General features: G+C 43.9%; 1 protein-coding gene across 4 annotated transcripts in view; it reads left to right on the top strand.

Moving 5' to 3' along the window:
* Positions 1 to 21,266, top strand: part of znf462 (zinc finger protein 462) — a 70,207-nt gene that overhangs the window by 28,118 nt on the left and 20,823 nt on the right. For 3 of the 4 annotated variants that reach the window (XM_020484790.2, XM_020484791.2, XM_020484793.2), the window contains exons 2-6: positions 6,977 to 7,233; positions 7,457 to 12,786; positions 13,140 to 13,277; positions 17,074 to 17,447; positions 18,373 to 18,491. In XM_020484790.2, the coding sequence (XP_020340379.1) occupies positions 7,008 to 7,233; positions 7,457 to 12,786; positions 13,140 to 13,277; positions 17,074 to 17,447; positions 18,373 to 18,491 (6,187 nt within the window). In that variant the 5' untranslated portion in view covers positions 6,977 to 7,007. The remainder of the gene's footprint in view (positions 1 to 6,976; positions 7,234 to 7,456; positions 12,787 to 13,139; positions 13,278 to 17,073; positions 17,448 to 18,372; positions 18,492 to 21,266) is intronic. The other variant, XM_020484792.2, reaches the window with a different exon arrangement.

Genomic DNA, 21,266 nt, shown 5'->3' with positions numbered 1-21,266 from the left:
AAGTGTCAGGAGATCTTCTAGATGAAGTGTCAGGAGATCTTCTAGAGGAAGTGTCAGGAGATCGTCCAGATGAAGTGTCAAGAGAGCTTCTAGATGAAGTGTCAGAGAGCTGTAGGAGAGAGCTTCTACACGAAGTGTCAGAGATTTGTTGGAGAGAGCTTCTAGATGAAGTGTCAGCGAGCTGTGGGAGAGAGCTTCTACATGAAGTGTCAGAGATTTGTTGGAGAGAGCTTCTAGACGAAGTGTCGAGAGCTTCTTGATGAAGTGTCAGAGAGCTTCTAGATGAAGTGTCAGAGATTTGTTGGAGAGAGCTTCTAGATGAAGTGTCAGAGAGCTGTGGGAGAGTGCTTCTACATGATGTGTCAGAGATTTGTTGGAGAGAGCTTCTAGAGGAAGTGTCAGAGATCTTCTAGAGGAAGTGTCAGGAGATCTTCTAGATGAGGTGACAGAGCTGTGGGAGATTGCTTCTACATGAAGTGTCAGAGATTTGTTGGAGAGAGCTTCTAGAGGAAGTGTCAGAGATCTTCTAGATGAAGTGACAGATATCCTAGATGAAGTGTCGAGAGCTTCTAGATGAAGTGTCAGAGATTTGTGGGAGAGATCTTCTAGATGAAGTGTCAGGAGATCGTCCAGATGAAGTGTCAAGAGAGCTTCTAGATGAAGTGTCAGAGAGCTGTGGGAGAGAGCTTCTACATGAAGTGTCAGAGATTTGTTGGAGAGAGCTTCTAGATGAAGTGTCAGAGAGCTGTGGGAGAGAGCTTCTACATGAAGTGTCAGAGATTTGTTGGAGAGAGCTTCTAGATGAAGTGTCAGAGAGCTGTGGGAGAGTGCTTCTACATGATGTGTCAGAGATCTTCTAGAGGAAGTGTCAGATCTTATAGAGGAAGTGTCAGGAGATCTTCTAGATGAAGTGTCAGAGAGCTTCTAGATGAAGTGTCAGGAGATCTTCTAGATGAAGTGACATAGCTGTGGGAGAGTGCTTCTACATGATGTGTCAGAGATTTGTTGGAGAGAGCTTCTAGATGAAGTGTCAGAGAGTTGTTGGAGAGAGCTTCTAGATGAAGTGACAGATATCTGGTTTCTGTCAACATTTGGTTGTATGTTTGTTATTTGTAAACCTTTTCAAATATTAAATAATAATTTATTAATCTCTCTTGTGTTGTGTCATCTCTCATGGACAACATTAGATTGATGTCCATGAGAGATGACACAACACAAGAGATCAATAATGTTCTCAATCAATCCAGGATTAATAATTGAGGATCTCTACACCTCCATAACATGTCTGTAGTGTGTTATCAGTTCAATGTGGCCACATAATTTAATCTGCGGCTTCCCTTGCCTGCCTCTCCTGTATACTGCATGAGATGGTGGATTGGTTGAGACCAGACCGACCAACGGCTAAGAACAAAACCTCTGTACTCTTAATCAGCTTAATGCTGGCTTATTCAAAGGCCCTCTTTCAGACAGGGCAGCTGCTGCCGCCAGGCCGGGCCCAGTTTGAGTAGAGGGTGTGACTGCTGGCAGGCCTCGCCGATGCAGAGAGACTGGTTGGTGATTAACAAATGTCAGTAGACTTTGGAATCTGGGGAGCAGAATCAGGTGGCAGGGTCATGCTGGCCTGTTTTCCCTATCTTCCTCCCCTCTTTCCTCACCCCTCTCTTCCTCCCATCTTCCTCTCCTCTCGTCCTCCCCTCTCTTCCTCACTCCTCTCCACTAGAGGTCGACCGATTTATGATTTTCCGATACCGATTATTGGAGGACCAAAAAAGCCGATGCCGATTAATCAGACAATTTTTCCCCCATTTTATTTGTAATAATGACAATTATAACAATACTGAATGAACACTTACATCAATAAAATCAATTTAGCCTCAAGTAAATAATGAAACATGTTCAATTTGGTTTAAATAATGCAAAAACAAAGTGTTGGAGAAGAAAAGTAAAAGTGCAATATGTGCTATGTAAGAAAGCTAACGTTTCAGTTCCTTGCTCAGAACATGAGAACATATGAAAGCTGGTGGTTCCATTTAACATGAGTCTTCAATATTCCCAGGTAAGAAGTTTTAGGTTGTAGTTATTATAGGAATTATAGGACTATTTCCCTCTATACCATTTGTATTTCATTAACCTTTGACTATTAGATGTTCTTATAGGCTCTTTAGTATTGCCAGTGTAACAGTATAGCTTCCGTCCCTCTCCTCGCTCCTACCTGGGCTCGAACCAGCAACACAACGACAACAGCCACCATCGAAGCAGCGTTACCCATGCAGAGCAAGGGGAACAACTACTAGAAGGCTCAGAGCGAGTGACGTTTGAAACGCTATTAGCGCGCGCTAACTAGCTAGCCATTTCACTTCGGTTACACCAGCCTCATCTCGGGAGTTGATAGGCTTGAAGTCATAAACAGCGCAATGCTTGACGCACAATGTAGAGCTGCTGGCAAAACGCACTAAAGTGCGGTTTGAATGAATGTTTACGCGCCTGCTTCTGCCTACCACCGCTCAGTCAGATACTTAGATACTTGTATGCTCAGTCAGATTATATGCAACGCAGAACACGCTAGATAATATCTAGTAATATCATCAACCATGTGTAGTTAACTAGTGATTGATTGTTTTTTATAAGATAAGTTTAATGCTAGGTAGCAACTTACCTTGGCTTACTGCATTTGCGTAACTCCTTGTGGAGTGCAACGAGAGAGAGGCAGGTCGTTATTGCGTTGGACTAGTTAACTGTGAAGTTGCAAGATTGAATCCCCCGAGCTGACAAGGTGAAAGTCTGTCGTTCTGCCCCTGAACGAGACAGTTAACCCACCGTTCCTAGGCCGTCATTGAAAATAAGAATGTGTTCTTAACTGACTTGCCTAGTTAAATAAAGTAAAAAAATAAAATAATAATAATAATCGGGCAAATCGGCGCCCAAAAATACAGATTTCCGATTGTTATGAAAACTTGAAATCGGCCCTAATTAATCGGCCATTCCGATTAATCGGTCGACCTCTACTCTCCACCCCTCTTCTCTGGCTCTTCGAGCCAAAGACTACAGATGTTTCTCTGAGCTCTGAAAAAAGGAAGTTCAGACATGTTAAGACCTCCTTTTGGGGCTTAGTTGGCAATTTCAAAATATTTTTTCTCTTCTCAATTTGTTTTAAAGAAGCTGGTGTGGTGTCATTCCAAAGGCCTGACCCTCTTAATTATTTGGTTATTTTTAAAGTCATTTTTTTTGTCTCCAATAAATGTATTGTCACCAATGAATGAAAGGGCTAAGTCAGGAAGGCTGGCAAGTGCGAGGTGGTTTTGCTGAGCTACATTGCAGGCAAGGCAGGCAGGCTGAAGGACTTGAGGCACAGTACATCTGGCAGATAGATTTCTGTCAGCAGCTCTCAAGTGACTGTCTGGGCTGTCTCAGGACCCGTCACAAATGGCACCCTATTCTCTATATAGTCCACTACATTTGACCAGAGCCCTAACGTTTGACCAGAGCCCTATTTTGACCAGGGCCCCATAGGGATCTGGTCAAACGTAGTGAATAGGGAGCCATTTGGGATGCAGCCTCTGTGAGGAGGATCTGATCTGTGGAGCCATGTTGTGCAGTGAGAGCACTGGCTGAACACCTAAGCACACATAGCTGGCTGGCTCCTAAAATGGCTGCCCTTGAAGCTCAAAGGATCTGCTGCACAGCTCAGTGCCTGACTGTCAGAGCGCCGACAGAGCAGATAAAAGCATTACAAATACCGTCCATTAACTTGGTGTGGCTGGCATGGAGTCACTAAACTGACACCAAGGGAGATAGTAGCAGGAACGTTCTTGATATCCATGTCAAGGATCCTGGCATTAGAATGCATCTTTGTTTTGTATTCCATGTTCCGAGTTCCGACGAGAGAGCTGCCACAGATCAGGGTGGCAACCTGACCCTGGACAACAATGAGGGAGCAGGAACTGGCTTCTCGGTACCCACTGGCAGGCTGCAGGGGCTGTTCCAGTGGAGATTGGTTGGTTACTGGACGGACGTTAACTGCTATGGTTTCATACCAGAGGTCTGCTGAACCTGCAGCCAAAAATAAGCTAATAGGGGCAATACCAAAACAAATGGACAGATGACTGAAAATAAAGTCCCCTTCTACCACAGTTAGCCATAGGAGAGGAGAAGTCACTGTGTCATTGGAGCTCTGCACCAGGTTACACTGTTCAACCTGTTATTTTGTTGCTACTATGGTGTATGTTTACAGGACCAGGTAAAGGAAGAGTTTGTGCTCAAACTCAAATGGACATTTATTGGCCACCATTTTGCCACAGGTGCAGGAGCTTCAGATAAACAGGATATATATATTGGCCTTGTGGTGGTATTGCAAAGATCCTCCTAGGACAGGAATGCTGGTGGATGGCTCTGTAAGATAGGGCCAGGGAGTTGAATAACAGAGGCTTTCTAAAGTCAACAGCTTTTTAGTGCTCTTCTTCCTACCTTCTACTGTTCTGAACAGTATATATTTGAATAGGAACTAGTGCTGGTTGTATAGACTATTGCCATAAGGGCTGGTCAAATTCTATAGACATCTTACCAATAAATAACCCCCAGAATGCTATGTTATGATTGTTCTGCCAAGACCAAAGGATTATACAATACGATGCATATTTCACTGGGCTACACTGTGCTAGGAGAGGGAAGCAATAATCCTCTTTGAATACATGCAAACATTAATGTCCTTGGTCTAGACGAATGCACAGCACAGATGACCTGTGGCAAATGTATTAAATATGGCCTGTTCTGCTTTCTGCAGAATTAGGCCTGGTGTTTTAGTTCAGCCTTCATTTAGAAAGTGTTAATAATTTTTTTTAAAGAGAGTGCCCATCACACTGTGACGAGTTTGAATGTTAATGAGTTACATTTCAAGGTAATGCCGTGTGTCTCTCTGGGTGTCATCACACAAAGAAGTTTGGACAAGAGGCGAAACCCCTTTTGATGAAATAGCTGTCATAACTGCCACATAAACAGCCATTTTATGCCCCACTCATGTTTCACTCTCTGTGTTTTCTGCTTTCTAACTGACACGGACTGTAGACAGAGATGGCTAATTAAGATAGTCTTTTGTGATGCTCTAAAAACTGCCCTGTGCTATTTGTTTACCATCCATAGTTTTAGAAACATGTTTTAGAATGGGAAGCGGGTTACATTTTGGAAATGTGTGTTTTTTGCCACACTGCGTAATACTTTATTCCTCTTGGGACTAGTCTGTCCACAAGTTTGGGATTTATGTTTGTATCATAACAATATACACCAGTGTGTGTTTATGTGGCATTGGTCTACATTGAAAACTGTCTATTTGAAACAGAGAAATGTCAATGAATGGCATATCGGTGTATTTATGTGCAGCAAGTCAGTTTGACCAACAAGCAATGCCGTTGGTTAGTTAGAATGTCGAGGTCAGAGGTGACAGGTTATTATCAGTTGGTCCTCGCTATCCGTGAACCTTGGGACTTCTCTACCCCGTTTAAAATGTTTAAGGTAAGGATTATGGTTAATGTTAGGGTAGGGGTTAAGGATTAGGGTCGGGACGTCCCAAGGATACCAGATAGCACTGACCATTATCAGTTACATCAGTTGTGTGTTTCATCATGGAACAGAATAGCATTGCGGACACAAAGCTTTATCTTTCTCTCTGTGTGGATTGATTTAAGTCTTATTTGGGAGGGACTTGATGCAATCTGAGGGAATTGTCTGTGTGTGTGTGTGATGTAAATATTGGGACGCAGTCTGACGGTTATGCGTCCCAAATAGTACCCTAGTCCCTTTTTTAGCGCTCTACTTTTGACCACCGCCCATAGTGCCCTGGTCAAATGTAGTGCGTACTATCAGGAATAGGGTACTATTTGGGACGCATCCTGATGGCGCTGCTCTCCAGCTGTAGTTTATCCCAAGGTAATAAAAATGGAACAAATCAACTCAGTAATCCCTCCTCAGATTGCCCATTGTTCTTGGAACCATGCAACAACAACAACAACAGATCTTCTTAGTGTGCGCTGCAGTGATGTCAGAGCTGAAGAATCCAGCCGCCTGTAGATGTCTCTAATGTTGACGTGTGAGACCGAGGCAGAAACTGACCAATTCTCTTGTCTTGCCTTCTCTAAAAATGTCTACTGTTGCATTTCTATCCCAAGGTTTTCACCTACACTAATTTCTATCCCAGGGTTTTAGCCTACACTCATTTCTATCCCAGGGTTTTAGCCTACACTCATTTCTATACCAGGGTTTTAGCCTACACTCATTTCTATACCAGGGTTTTAGCCTACACTCATTTCTATACCAGGGTTTTAGCCTACACTCATTTCTATCCCAGGGTTTTAGCCTACACTCATTTCTATCCCAGGGTTTTAGCCTACACTCATTTCTATACCAGGGTTTTAGCCTACACTCATTTCTATACCAGGGTTTTAGCCTACACTCATTTCTATACCAGGGTTTTAGCCTACACTCATTTCTATACCAGGGTTTTAGCCTACACTCATTTCTATACCAGGGTTTTAGCCTATACTCATTTCTATACCAGGGTTTTAGCCTACACTCATTTCTATACCAGGGTTTTAGCCTACACTCATTTCTATACCAGGGTTTTAGCCTACACTCATTTCTATACCAGGGTTTTAGCCTACACTCATTTCTATACCAGGGTTTTAGCCTACACTCATTTCTATACCAGGGTTTTAGCCTACACTCATTTCTATACCAGGGTTTTAGCCTACACTCATTTCTATACCAGGGTTTTAGCCTACACTCATTTCTATACCAGGGTTTTAGCCTACACTCATTTCTATACCAGGGTTTTAGCCTACACCGGTGCTAGACCTAAATACTTTTGTGTTTCCACCCATGTGGCCTAAATGTGACATGTTTTTGACTGAGACTGAGGCATCGTCCCTTCACTTTAATTTCTTTCCCTACTCACCCATTCTCTTCTCTTGTGTTTTTCCTTTGCCAGGTTTCCCTGATTTTCCAGGGAGTCCTCAGCGATGGAGGTGCTACAGTGCGATGGCTGTGACTTCCGTGCTGAGTCATATGACGACCTCAAGGCACACATCCAGGATGTCCACACAGCCTTCCTGCAGCCCACGGATGTCGGAGACGGAGAGGGGGGCGGGAGTCCCTGCCAGTCCAGGTCAGACTCTCTTAACTCTCCCAGCCAGACAGAGGGGGAGGAGGAGGATGAGCAGAATGAATCTTCCCAAACTGAAACGGGTAAGGGCACTCCATCGACTGTGTTGTGTATGGACAAATGATTATGATTCATTATTATGAATGATATAGGTATGTCTTATACTTTACATATTTATCCTTTACATATTTATATTTCTTATACGTACATATTTTATATATTTATATAAAGATGCATATAATTATTAAAGGAAAGATTGATTCAAGTTTTACACTGGTCTCTTTTTTTCTTCTTTCTTTCCCACAGGCCACTGCTTCGAAACAGACTTTTCCAGCTCGAACCAAATGCCATACAACAAGTCAACAAACCAGTCCAACAAGTCAGCAAACCAGTTATTCCAGTGTAAGATCTGTGTCCGTTACTTTAGATCCAAATCTCTCTTGAGTAAACACACCAAGAAGGTACATGGAGCCACACTAAGTGGTGGGAGCTCACCAGCCTCCCAGGCGTCCAAACAGTCCAACTACAACATCCTTATCCATGATAGTCTCGGGAAAGTGTTCTCCTGCCAGTATTGTACATACAAGTCTCCACGCAAAGCCAGGATCCTGAAACACCAAAAGATGTATCATAAAGGGAAACTTAATCTGGACCCCCCAGAATCTCCGTCTGAGGCTGTTGAAGAATCTGAGGCATTGTCGTCTGAGGAACCCAGTGAGGAACTAGAAGAGGATGTGGTGGAACGTGGCATCTTGGAGTCCATGGTTAAACCTCTGGGAACGTCCAGGGTGAATCAGGCTCTTCGTGGTGAATGGTGTGATAACATGATGAAAAACAACAACATGGCGAAAAGGATCTCAGCCATCCACCCAGGTGGAGAAGGAGAGGGAAGCGCAGGCTCTTCTAAATCGGATTCTCCCTCTTCGCCAAGAAGCCCTCCTAACTCCAATATGGTTTCCAATGACCAGAGTGTTAATGAAGGCTCCTCAGTAGCCAACTGCTCAGTTTTCAAGCTCAGCAAGACCGGCTCTGGGATATCACCCTATCAGTATTCACAGATCCAATCGGTAGCGCCCAACAGCACAGGATCCTCCATTTTGTCTGAAAGGTCCACCTTCGTGATGTCTGATGTCTCCAACTCTGCCATAGAGATGGATTCAGGCATGCTGGATGACCCTAGGAGCACCTCTGAAGACGATGATGAACTGGGTGACGAGGATGACCCCAAATACACCGACCCGTCAGCCGGTGATTCTGCTAAGCAGCTTCTGTCTGAGGAGGATAACAAGATGCTGGAGACTAAAGGGATACCGTTCAGAAGGTACATGAACAGGTTCCAATGTCCCTTCTGCTCTTTCCTCACCATGCATCGTAGAAGCATCTCCCGTCACATCGAGAACATACACCTGTCTGGTAAGACTACAGTGTACAAGTGTGACGTGTGCCCCTTCATCTGCACCAGCCCTCTCAAGTTAGGCACGCACAAGCAAAGCCACTCCTCAGACTGGGACACCATGGACTTGACCAGTGAAAGCCCAGGTCCTCAGAACGAGACTCCAGAACCAGTGAACGGAGGAAATGTTGCTGCTTCCAAAGTCAATGGGAAAAAGCTAAACAGTGTGCTAAATGACCTGAATCAGCAGAACCCTCACCGTTGTACTCTTTGTAGCTTCTCGACCACCACCCTGAAAGGTCTGAGGGTCCACCAGCAACACAAACACTCCTACTGTGACGAAATGCAAGCTGTCGTTCTGGAGGAGTCAGCAAATGAGCAGCAGGACACTGAATTAGAAACGCTCTCCAATTCTCAGAGCTTTGTACAAAAAACCCAGACTTCGATTCTTGGACTTGGATCCAAAAAGCACTTAACCGGGAAAACAGCAAGAAAGTCCATCAACGACCTACCTTTGGATCTGTCTCCAGTCAAAAAGAGAACTCGGATTGATGAAATCGCCAACAACCTTCAGAGTAAGATCAGTCAACAACAGGAGGATCTGGTGATTAATCTGGAAGAAATTGACGATGAAGAGGAAGGAGAGCTCAACATTGATGAAGATGCGGGCAGAGACAAGGAGGAGAATGACAGCGATAGTAAAAATCATGGCTACGTTTACAACAAGCTTTACGAAGGCCGGGTGGGGAAAAGAAAAAGAACTCTTACGTCAAAGCTAAGAAACATTCCCATTGCGCTGACACTCTCTGAGGATGAGGACAACGACTCTGCTGATCCTAAAGCTGATCTCCAGGACCAGAGCAGCCAAGACAGCCGGGACACTTCTTTCCATGAGAACCTGGACTATTCAGAGGTCTCTGGGGTCGCACGCTTCTATTGCAAGCACTGTGACTACCACAACAAGTCAGCCCGCAGTGTAAGCACCCACTACCAGAGAATGCACCCTTATATCAAGTTTAGCTTTAGATACATCCTCGACCCCGAGGATCAGAGCGCAGTCTTCCGTTGCCTGGAGTGCTTCATCGAATACACCAACTTCAACGATCTTCACGATCACTACATGGATCACCACCCAGAAGCCAGCAATGTGCTGAACTTCAACCAGCCAGATCTGGTGTACATGTGCCGCTTCTGTTCGTACACAAGTCCAAACGTCAGGAGCTTGATGCCCCATTACCAAAGAATGCATCCTGAAGTGAAAATAAACAACGCTATGATCTTCTCAAGCTATGTGGTGGAACAGCAACACAAGGGTGCAGAATCTCAAACTCTGAGAGAAATATTAAACTCCGGTCCCAAGAGTTTCACCTGTAGCTCTTCCACTTCCACGCCCAAGTCCTCATCCAGTCCTGCCCACAAAAATGCTGCAAAGACGCAAGATACAACTGCAGAGACGGAAGCCCTGAAAGAGGGTGGTAATGTTGTGGTGTATGACTGTGAAGTATGCTCCTTTGCTAGCCCTAACATGCACTCTGTTCTAGTTCACTATCAGAAGAAGCACCCAGAGCAGAAGGCCTCGTATTTCCGCATTCAGAAAACTATGAGGGTTATCACAGTTGATAGGCCACTGTCAGCAGGCAGCTCTTCCTACAATGTCAACATACCCACCCCTGTGAAGTCATCCAGCGCCACAATGCCATTTGGTACGGATGAGGAGATCTACTACTGTAAACATTGTGTTTACAGCAACCGCTCTGTTGTGGGTGTTCTTGTCCATTATCAAAAGAGACATCCAGAGATAAAAGTGACAGCAAAATACATCAAGCATGCCACTCCCACCCCTGGGTTGATGAAACTAATGGATGAGCTACAGATTGCACCTCCAAAGCAGTTCCTCAAACAGTTCAACAACAACGGATTCGATGGATCCAGTAATTCCCACGGTAGGGTTGGCACAGAGAAGGGAGAAGCAGAGATGCTCTTCTTCTGTCAGCACTGTGACTATGGGAACCGCACTGTAAAAGGAGTGCTGATTCACTACCAAAAGAAGCACAGGGACGCAAAGTCGAATGCTGACCTTGTACGCCGGCACACTGCAGTGGTCCGCAGTCAACGAGAGCGAGCTCAGATGGGCCAGTCAGGCACTGCAGCCTCTGCCATTGCTCCTGCTGCTCCTGCTGAGATAGAGACGTCCTCCGAAACCCTTCGCTCATTGAAGTGCAGGCACTGCTCTTATACATCTCCATACGTGTATGCCTTGAAGAAGCACCTGAAGAAGGATCATCCTACTGTGAAGGCCACAGCCATGACCATTTTACACTGGGCGTACCAAGATGGCATCCTGGAGGCTGGTTACCACTGTGAGTGGTGCATCTATTCCCACGGAGAACCCAACGGGCTGCTCTTGCATTACCAAAGACGGCACCCAGAGCACAACGTTGACTACACATACATGGCCAGCAAGCTGTGGGCAGGGCCAGATACTACTGCCTCCCAGCCGGGAGGGAACGCTGGGGACACTAAGCACTACCAATGCAGAGATTGTGCCTTCGAGGCTTGTTCCATCTGGGATATCACCAACCACTACCAAGCTGTCCACCCCTGGGCTGTCAAAGGGGATGAGTCTGTGCTACTGGACATCATCAAAGGTCAAAGGTCCCAAGTGACACTCCACCCGTCGATGGCTAAAGGACCACCTTTCACTTTTCTTCCGACTGCGCATGATGAAGGCTCACTGGATATCCCTACACCACCTCAAGAACACCTCCAACACCATCCCAGGCTCTCCCACACAAGCAGCTCGATCTCAAACAGCCCGTACCAGTGCACTGTATGTCTGTCTGAGTATAACAGCCTACATGGACTTCTGACACACTATGGCAAGAAACACCCAGGCATGAAAGTCAAGGCGGCTGACTTCGCACAGGAAGCTGATATCAATCCAAGTTCGGTTTACAAGTGCCGCCACTGTCCGTATGTGAACTCACGCATCCATGGAGTTCTCACTCATTACCAGAAGAGGCATCCGTTGGTGAAGGTAACCGCGGAGGACTTCTCAGATGATATAGAGCAGGTTAAAGATATAACTGAAGTGGATGACAAGTGCAAAACCCAAAGACAGGGCTATGGTGCGTACAGGTGCAAAATGTGTCCTTACACTCATGGGACATTGGAGAAACTGAAAATTCACTACGAGAAATATCACAATCAGCCAGCTTCAGATATGTTCAAGACTCCCCACATGCAATATTCCACAGTGAAAGATGAGCCGGTGGCTGAATGCAGTGCCACGAGTCTATCGTCAGAGGTACAAGAGGTCAGCGAATTCGAACTCGCTCTCACCCAGTTCCCCATCAACAAAGGAGAGGCCCATGCTGTGTTTAGGTGTCAGCTCTGCAAGTACTTCTGCTCGACCAGAAAAGGCATAGCTCGACACTACCGCATAAAACACAACAATGTCAGAGCTCAGCCGGAAGGCAAGAACAATGTCTTCAAGTGTGCTCTCTGTTCGTACACCAATCCCATTCGCAAAGGCCTGGCGGCTCACTATCAGAAGCGTCATGACATTGATGCCTACTACACACATTGCCTGGCAGCCTCCAAGACGTTGACGGAGAAGCCCAGTAAAGTGGTGGTGCCCTTGGCGTCGGAGGCGGAAGGGTCGGAGCTGACCGAGGAGTTACGATTGGCCGTGGAGAGGAGAAAGTGTTCGCTCTGTGCTTTCCAGGCCTTCAGCAGGAAGAGCATAGTCTCCCACTACATCAAACGCCATCCAGGAGTCTTCCCCAAACGGCAACACTCCAGCAAACTCGGACGCTACTTCACTGTACTCTATGCCAAAGAACCCGAACCTATCGAAGAGGTGAACAAAGTGGTGGAGGTTGAACCAAAGCCCGAGCCAGAGGGAGAGGTTGCCGAGTGGCTGCCGTTCAAGTGTCTAAAATGCTTCCAGCTATCCTTCAGCACGGTCGATCTGCTCTCCATGCACTACAACGACCATCACAGTGGCAAGGACCTGAAGCGGGACTTCGTCATCCACCCCAGCCTTACGGAGGATGGGACGGAGACAGAGCTCTATCAGTGTGCCCACTGTGAGCTGAAATTCCTGGGCCTTCCTCTCCTCAGCACTCACCTGATGAACCATAACGAGGAGTTCCAGAAGAGGGCGATGAGGCAGGAGAGGAGGAGGCAGCTCCTTAGCAAGCAGAAGGCATCTGAGCCACCGGAGACAAAGACTGAGAAGGTGAGTTGTACAGTTCAAGGACAAGTTATTTATCATCTCAGTAAAATACCTGATGTGGTCAGAGTCGAATGAGACAGGCATAATAAGCAAGACTATAGGGAGCGTTTATCTTAACTCTGCATTGTTGGAAAAGGACTCGTAAGTAAGCATTTCACTGTTAGTCTAAAATGTAATGGCTAAAATAGCAATGTTACCCATAGTATTGAATAACGAATATGAAATGTTTTAAGTATTATTTTAAGAAATTTCATCAGTAATAGAAAATATAATTGCAACTAGTCTTGTGAAAAGCAACTTGTTTTCAATTTTGTCTGACACCCCCCCCCCCCCCCCCCGTTACCCCTTTCTTTTAGCTATTGAACAATGCTGACAAAGCTCCGATCGGCTACAGGTGTAACTTCTGTGTGGAGGTCCACCCCACTCTCAGAGCCATCTGTAACCACCTGAGGAAACACGTCCAGTACGGGGAGGTCAAGGAGGGCCATGTCAAGGTAATTTTATTTTATTTTATTTATTTTACCTTTATTTAACCAGGTAGGCAAGTTGAGAACAAGTTCTCATTTACAATTGCGACCTGGCAATGGTAATGATGATCACATAGCCAAGGGTTTGGTAACATACGGGTGTCACACATACTCTTGACAAGTCTTACTGTGAATTATAACTGCATCATAATGCCTTCTACCTGCAGCTGCGGGCTCTAAGTATAGGGGTTTTATCAGTATTCAGTCACTAGTTCATTTAGACTGTAGAGTTAGAGTTTATTGCTTATATAAATGCTTTATATGCATATTATTAATGTACGTGTATTAAGATAGTTAAATACATTCTTACAAATAGAAGTATAATTTATTATTATGCGTGTTTTCATCCCATAACACATTTGAGCCCTTTACCTCTCATTAAAACATGATCTCAGCTGAAACTGAAAAGTTACTTCTGAAGCTGCTTTTTAAATATTTAAAATTCCCCTAAAACGTATCTCTAAAAGCCACTGTGTCCCCCGTTTTCTTTGGTTCAGAGTCCGTCATGACTTCTGACTCCTAGCCCTCAGAGACCCCCACACTGCTGAGGTCGGTTTTTAGGGGGCAGCAGGGTTCTGTTTTCAGTTTTGTTTATTGCAACGGAGGCCCCTGGGTAGACAGTCTGTCAACTTCCACAGGAGAAAACAAGTGAGGTAGTCCCTCCCTCCCGTTGCAGGGCAGGCAGGCACCTGGGTAGACAGTGTCAACTTCCCCTGGAGAAAACAAGTGAGGTAGTCCCTCCCTCCCGTTGCAGGGCAGGCAGGCACCTGGGTAGACAGTGTCAACTTCCCCTGGAGAAAACAAGTGAGGTAGTCCCTCCCTTCCATTGCAGGGCAGGCAGGGGGAAAAGAAGCCATAACTTTGAGTGCAGCGGATAACCACTTAGACATTAGTATTCCACTGAGCCTGCCAGGGACTTGGCAAAGGGACGACACGCCTGAAGATTTAAAGCCTCACCCAAAAAGGAAGCCAAATGAATGCCTGGTTGATTCTGCGGGCCATGCCACTCCAGGCCGTTGTAATGGGGCGGCAGGGTAGCCTAGTGGTTAGAGTGTTGGACTAGTAACCGAAAGGTTGCAAGTTCGAATCCCCGAGCTGACAAGGTACAAATCTGTCGTTCTGCCCCTGAACAGGCAGTTAACCCACTGTTCCTAGGCCGTCATTGAAAATAAGAATTTGTTCTTAACTGACTTGCCTAGTTAAATAAAGGTGTAAAAAAAAAAAAATGCTGTATACGGAAGATGGCATGGCTGAAGTCCTGTCAGAAAGAGAGCGAGAGAAGCCATCTCTGTGATGGCACCAACTATTAGGACTAGAAAACTAAACTAAACCACTCTGGAAATTTGCCCCCAACTAAGTGTGGTGGAAATATTTAGAATATGAAGAGAAAGTCATTCAGAGAAACACAGCTTATAGCACATATTTACACTGCATATTTGTTTCATATGAACATTACATGTTTCTGTACTAGTTTGTACTAGATCTCTTGCCATTTACATTGGCCCTGGCCTGTCCCCTAGCTCTCCCAGAGGGTGGGTGAGAATAGGCTGACGATGCAAGGCTGGCCAGCTCTGCGGACGCCCATCTTATTTATGGTCCTATGAAGTGCGGGGTCAGGTCCTTGAGCAGAAATAGTGAGCTTCCTGTAGGCCATAAAAAGCCACGTTGGTTGTCTGTTGGCCGTCATGTCAGTGTGAGAGAGCAAGAGAGAGGGAGAGTTTGCGAGGGGCCTAGGACAGAAAACACTTTGTGCTGCATTTCCCAGATCAAGGAAGTGGGACATGCAGACCAGGACAGACCGTGGTCTTATTCATTAGGCGCCAAACAACGGAAAACGGACTGAAACCGGGAGGGACTACATGGACTTGCCCAGTCAGAAATACTCATTTCTGTTTCCTGTTGCAAAGCATTTAAAAACTTTTTTTCTTTCAATGGGCCATTGAATATGTCTCAGGCTGTGGTCTCTGGTCGCCTGGTCTCTGTCGTGGCGTCTTCAAGGTTAATGTCCACATAATCAACTACAGTCACAGGAGGGCAAAGTTAGTTCTCTTTGGCTAATAATGAGGAAGGTCTGTTAAAAAACAGATCCTACTTTAACCATCACCAACTGTCAGATTAAAGAAACCACACAGAAGACCTGGTTAGTGTTAGTGGGAACAGCAGTAGTAAGAATTTAGTAGTTCATTATGTAGACCTTGGGAATTGGCTCCACTTTCACAGTGCGTTTTAAACGTTGACTAGAAAAACTCTACGGTATGTCTAATTTACTGTTCTCTACGGTATGTCTAATTTACTGTTCTCTGCGGTATGTCTAATTTACTGTTCTCTGCGGTATGTCTAATTTACTGTTCTCTACGGTATGTTTAATTTACTGTTTTCTACGGTATGTCTAATTTACTGTTCTCTACGGTATGTCTAATTTACTGTTCTCTACGGTATGTCTAATTTACTGTTCTCTACGGTATGTCTAATTTACTGTTCTCTACGGTATGTCTAATTTACTGTTCTCTACGGTATGTCTAATTTACTGTTCTCTGCGGTATGTCTAATTTACTGTTCTCTACGGTATGTTTAATTTACTGTTTTCTACGGTATGTCTAATTTACTGTTCTCTACGGTATGTCTAATTTACTGTTCTCTACGGTATGTCTAATTTACTGTTCTCTGCGGTATGTCTAATTTACTGTTCTCTGCGGTATGTCTAATTTACTGTTCTCTGCGGTATGTCTAATTTACTGTTCTCTGCGGTATGTCTAATTTACTGTTCTCTACGGTATGTCTAATTTACTGTTCTCTGCGGTATGTCTAATTTACTGTTCTCTGTGGTATGTCTAATTTACTGTTCTCTACGGTATGTCTAATTTACTGTTCTCTGCGGTATGTCTAATTTACTGTTCTCTGCGGTATGTCTAATTTACTGTTCTCTACGGTATGTCTAATTTACTGTTCTCTGCGGTATGTCTAATTTACTGTTCTCTACGGTATGTCTAATTTACTGTTCTCTACGGTATGTCTAATTTACTGTTCTCTACGGTATGTCTAATTTACTGTTCTCTACGGTATGTCTAATTTACTGTTCACAACAGCAGGTCTAGGCAATGGGCGGCCCGCGGGCCAAAACCGGCCTGCAAGTGATTGTTTTTGGCTTGCAAAGGTTTTATAAAAAAAAAACATTTGGTCAAAAAGGACCAGGAATTCAGCAAGAAATTAGTTTAATTTAGGAAATATGTTCCCAAGTATGTCCACAAATGAAAAAAGAGACTTATGCGATCGTGTATCAATGTAGTCAAGGTAGGAAATAATTGTTCTTTTCACATACAATATAGTTTTGGGCTTAGTTGCGGTCAATTTGCAGTGTAAAAATGTTTATGATTATGTTCCTACCCCCTGACCATCCACTCCGACAAAGAAAGGCCTGCGGCTGAATCTAGTTGGCTATCCCTGCTCTACAGTATGTCCATGGCAGTAGGGAGGTTATTCGAATTTAACTTCAATCACAGCTAGTAATATTGGTTTAAATAAAATTCAGGAATCAAATAACATATTCGACCATGATGGTGTGACTGACTAGGCTCAATCTCAAGTTCTGTACGCACCACGAGACTGTTAACCCAGTGAGCCAAAGCCTAAAGCAAGGTTAGTTTGGTAGAATGAACAGTTTGGAGTACATTAGTCAGGACGACCTGTTAACTGCCAAAGCATATGGAAATGATAAATAAATATAGCTGCTATAATGCTGTTCTCCCTCTGTCCTTCACCTCAGCAGGAAGTCACAGATGTACCATTGTCTACCATCCCGGGAGAGAACAGCATCACCAACGGAGAGGTGGAAGAGGTGACCGACAACTCCATCATGGAGACATCCCCCAAGGACATGACGATGGTCGCCGGGGATGTGGTTGCCATAGAAACGACGGAGATGGCAGTTGGAGAGGGGGTTGGGTTTGTTGCGCCCGTCGGCCAGCAGGTGAAGGAGAGGCTTGTTGGGGGACACCCGTGTGCTCAGTGCGACCGCGTCTTCATGTCGATGCAGGGGCTGAGGTCCCACGAGAGGAGCCACTCAGCCATGGCCATGTTCACCAGAGAGGACAAGTACAGCTGCCAGTATTGCCAGTTCGTCTCCCCCTTCAGACACAAGTAAGAGGACATAATATAGACTTAAAGAGATAATATAAATGATTGATTCACTGCTTGTCACACACACACACACACCAAAGGGCATACAGTACATGTATATATCAGAGGCATTCTGGGATTTGGAGTTCACTTTCGTAGGCCCTCTGAATTGTTTAAGATTGAGTGTGTTGCTGTTTCGATGAATAGTGTCCTCTAATGTCTTGGTGTGTGTGTGGCTGTGTTCTGTATGGCGTTTACTCTACTGCACCTGTCTCCTTAGCTGTGATTTATTTCAACATTCTTTCCGGATGGAATGGAGGCTAAGTACCAGTCTGTTGGCGATTGACAATGACAGCAATAGAGAAGGAAAGAGCACAAACAGATCTGGCACCAGGCTAGATGAAACACACATTGCCTCCCAATCTCACTCCAGTCCACTCCAGTGAGACACTGCAGGCATGGCAGTCATTTTGATTTTAATTTGTCTTCTTATCCAAAGCTGAAGGACTTCATCTTTGTTGAGCTCCATTGTGTAATCCCACTGTACTGCATGTGCCCTGACCCAGAAAGGAAATGCGTTCCCATGCCACCCAAGAGGCTTGGATGAAAACACACTAATATTCCCCAGATACGTTCTATGTGGTTTGCAGTCAGACACACACTAGATACACTAGGGATACAGGGACTGTGGTAGGATGTTTTCCCCTACGGCCTCTGCTCAATAGTCATTGGAAATTGTGGTTTTGAAAAGGGAAGCAATATGGAAACAGATTCCCTCTGCTTCCCTGAAAGCATTCTGTTGTGATGTGTTGAAACATGTGTGAAGATATTTCTTTCTCTATATCTCTCTTTGTCTCCCTCTCTGTCTCTTCGCTCTGTCTGTCTGTCTGTCTCCTCTCTCTCTAACCCTCTTCCTCCTACTTCCTCTCTGTCTCCATCTCTTCAGTCTGGACAGACACGTGCAGTCCCACCATGGGCACCACAAGCCTTTCAGATGCAAGCTCTGTCCCTTTAAGTCTGCCTACCTGAGTCGCCTGAAGAGTCACCTACACAAAGCACACGCAGGTAGAAAACAACCACAACACACCTCACTGAGCTCTATACAACTACCTGAAACGGACAGTGTTCATGGGGGGGTCCGAAATAGAACTCTATTCCCTAAACACCCACGTAAAGAAATACTATATTATACTATGGTGTAAATACTGTTTTTGCAGACAAAAATCTACAAGAACACTACAGTGAATGCTGTATTATACTGTAGTATTTACTGTAGAATACTGTATTATACTGTAGTATTTACTGTAGAATACTGTATTATACTGTAGTATTTACAGTTAACTATAGTATAAATTCTGTAGTAAAATAAAACTGTAGTATATACTATAATAATTACTGAGGCGTTTTTGTGGACTGTACTATACTGTAGTATTTACTGTAGTGTTTTTGTGGACTGTACTATACTGTAGTATTTACTGTAGTGTTTTTGTGGACTGTACTATACTGTAGTATTTACTGTAGTGTTTTTGTGGACTGTACTATACTGTAGTATTTACTGTAGCGTTTTTGTGGACTGTAGTGTTTTTGTGGACTGTACTGTAGTATTTACTGTAGTGTTTTTGTGGACTGTACTATACTGTAGTATTTACTGTAGTGTTTTTGTGGACTGTACTGTAGCATTTACTGTAGTGTTTTTGTGGACTGTACTATACTGTAGTATTTACTGTAGCGTTTTTGTGGACTGTACTATACTGTAGTATTTACTGTAGTGTTTTTGTGGACTGTACTGTAGTATTTACTGCAGTGTTTTTGTGGACTATACTATAATATTTACTGTAGCGTTTTTGTGGACTGTACTGTAGTATTTACTGTGGCGTTTTTGTGGACTGTAGTGTTTTTGTGGACTGTACTATACTGTAGTATTTACTGTAGTGTTTTTGTGGACTGTACTGTAGTATTTACTGCAGTGTTTTTGTGGACTATACTATAATATTTACTGTAGTGTTTTTGTGGACTGTACTATACTGTAGTATTTACTGTAGCGTTTTTGTGGACTATACTGTAGTATTTACTGTAGTGTTTTTGTGGACTGTACTGTAGTATTTACTGTAGTGTTTTTGTTTAATTATCTTTGACATGGAAGTGGAGGCTTTCTCCTTCAGGAAACCTACTGGAGAAATACTAAAACAGCACATTTTCCATAAGCTGTAGGTAGGTGGATCTGAACGGATAATTCAGGGCTTCTGCTCTTTTCTATCACCTGTAGGGAACACGTTGGTCTTCACTTGGCATGTAGGTTTCTCACTCATGGGTGGCACAAATTATGAAATGGGGAGGGGAATTTTTTTTAACCTTTATTTAACTAGGCAAGTCAGTTAAGAACAAATTCTTATTTTCAATGATGGCCTAGGAACAGTGGGTTAACTGCCTGATCAGGGGCAGAACGACAGATTTGTACTTTGACAGCTCAGGGATTTGAACTTGCAACCTTTCGGTTACTAGTCCGACGCTCTAACCACTAGGCTACCCTGTATTTACTGCAGTCTTTTTTAAAATAATACTGTAGTATTTACTATAGTATTCTACAGTATACTACAACATTCCATAGTAAGTACTGCACATGATCAAGGGATACTACAGTATGTAGTATAGTATTCTACAGTATAATACAGTTTCCTATAGAATACTGTAGTATGTACTGTAGTATTCTATACTGTCCTTCACAAGCAAAAGAGTAGTAACAGCACATTTGGTCAAAAATGTGTTACTGACATTTTTGATACATTAAATACATGCTTTATCATGTGGACAAATATCCTACCTCCATTGTGTTGTGTTATGGACAGAATGGTGTGTCATGTTTTCAGTCACTTCAAAAACCAAGGAAGAAAAAAAAAGAAGGAAAAAAGCACGCCAGTTACTGCCTTTTACCTTGGTGTCACCAATCTGCAGTGTGTACGGTTTACCTTGGTATTATTGATTATTCTTTGCTGATACAAGTATCAAACTATATGAAACTGATAGCCACATACAAATAAATGTATGAACACAAGTTTGTGTTTTAAAAAAAAATCATAATGGAAATGTATTCCAGTGGGTGTAAGAAGCAAGAAGGCAGTAACTGCAGTCTAGGGTCAAAGGTCATGTCAGAGTCAATATGAAAAGAAAAAAAAGGCCTTATAGTAGTAAGACAACAGATTTTCAGTGATCTGCCAACTCATTTGGCTGGACAATTAAAACTTTAAAGCTATTTTTCCCAGTTACACTCAATGAGTAGTTATTGCTCTTTTACTTGGTAGGGCAGTATAGTAAACTGTAGTATTTTTTCATGTGGGTAGTGCACTACCTTTACAGGGCTGTGGTTAATAGGATGACAATTCAGACGCAACCCACGTGTACTGTAACATGGTATGTTATTAGCCTGCTGGTCCCAGATCTGTTCATGCTGCCAAACATGACTTAATAGGAGCTGGCTAAACAACACAAACTGATCTAGGACCAAGCTAGTGGGTTATTATTGTCCCCAGCTGTGTATTGGGGTTGTGGCCTAGTCTGAATGTATGACTTTACCAGAGCTGTTCGAGGATACTAAATCAACACTAATATCAGTAGTCTCTTAGATGTCCCCTATGGGAATATCTTAAACTCAGCCTGTCATTTAGTGCAGTGAATATCTGTCATACAAGTGGCTGCGGATTTGCTCTGTGTGTGATGTTGTTGGATATTTACTCCTATAGGCTGCACTGATGCAGCCAGGGAACCAACTCCAGAACAGAGGAATAGATATGATAGCCAATCATCACAAATGACAATGCGAGAACATAGAAGAACCATCTAAAA

The sequence above is a fragment of the Oncorhynchus kisutch genome, linkage group LG6 (assembly GCF_002021735.2).
Source record: "Oncorhynchus kisutch isolate 150728-3 linkage group LG6, Okis_V2, whole genome shotgun sequence".
Lineage (NCBI taxonomy): Eukaryota > Metazoa > Chordata > Actinopteri > Salmoniformes > Salmonidae > Oncorhynchus > Oncorhynchus kisutch.
This window is presented reverse-complemented; position numbering and strand designations above follow the sequence as displayed.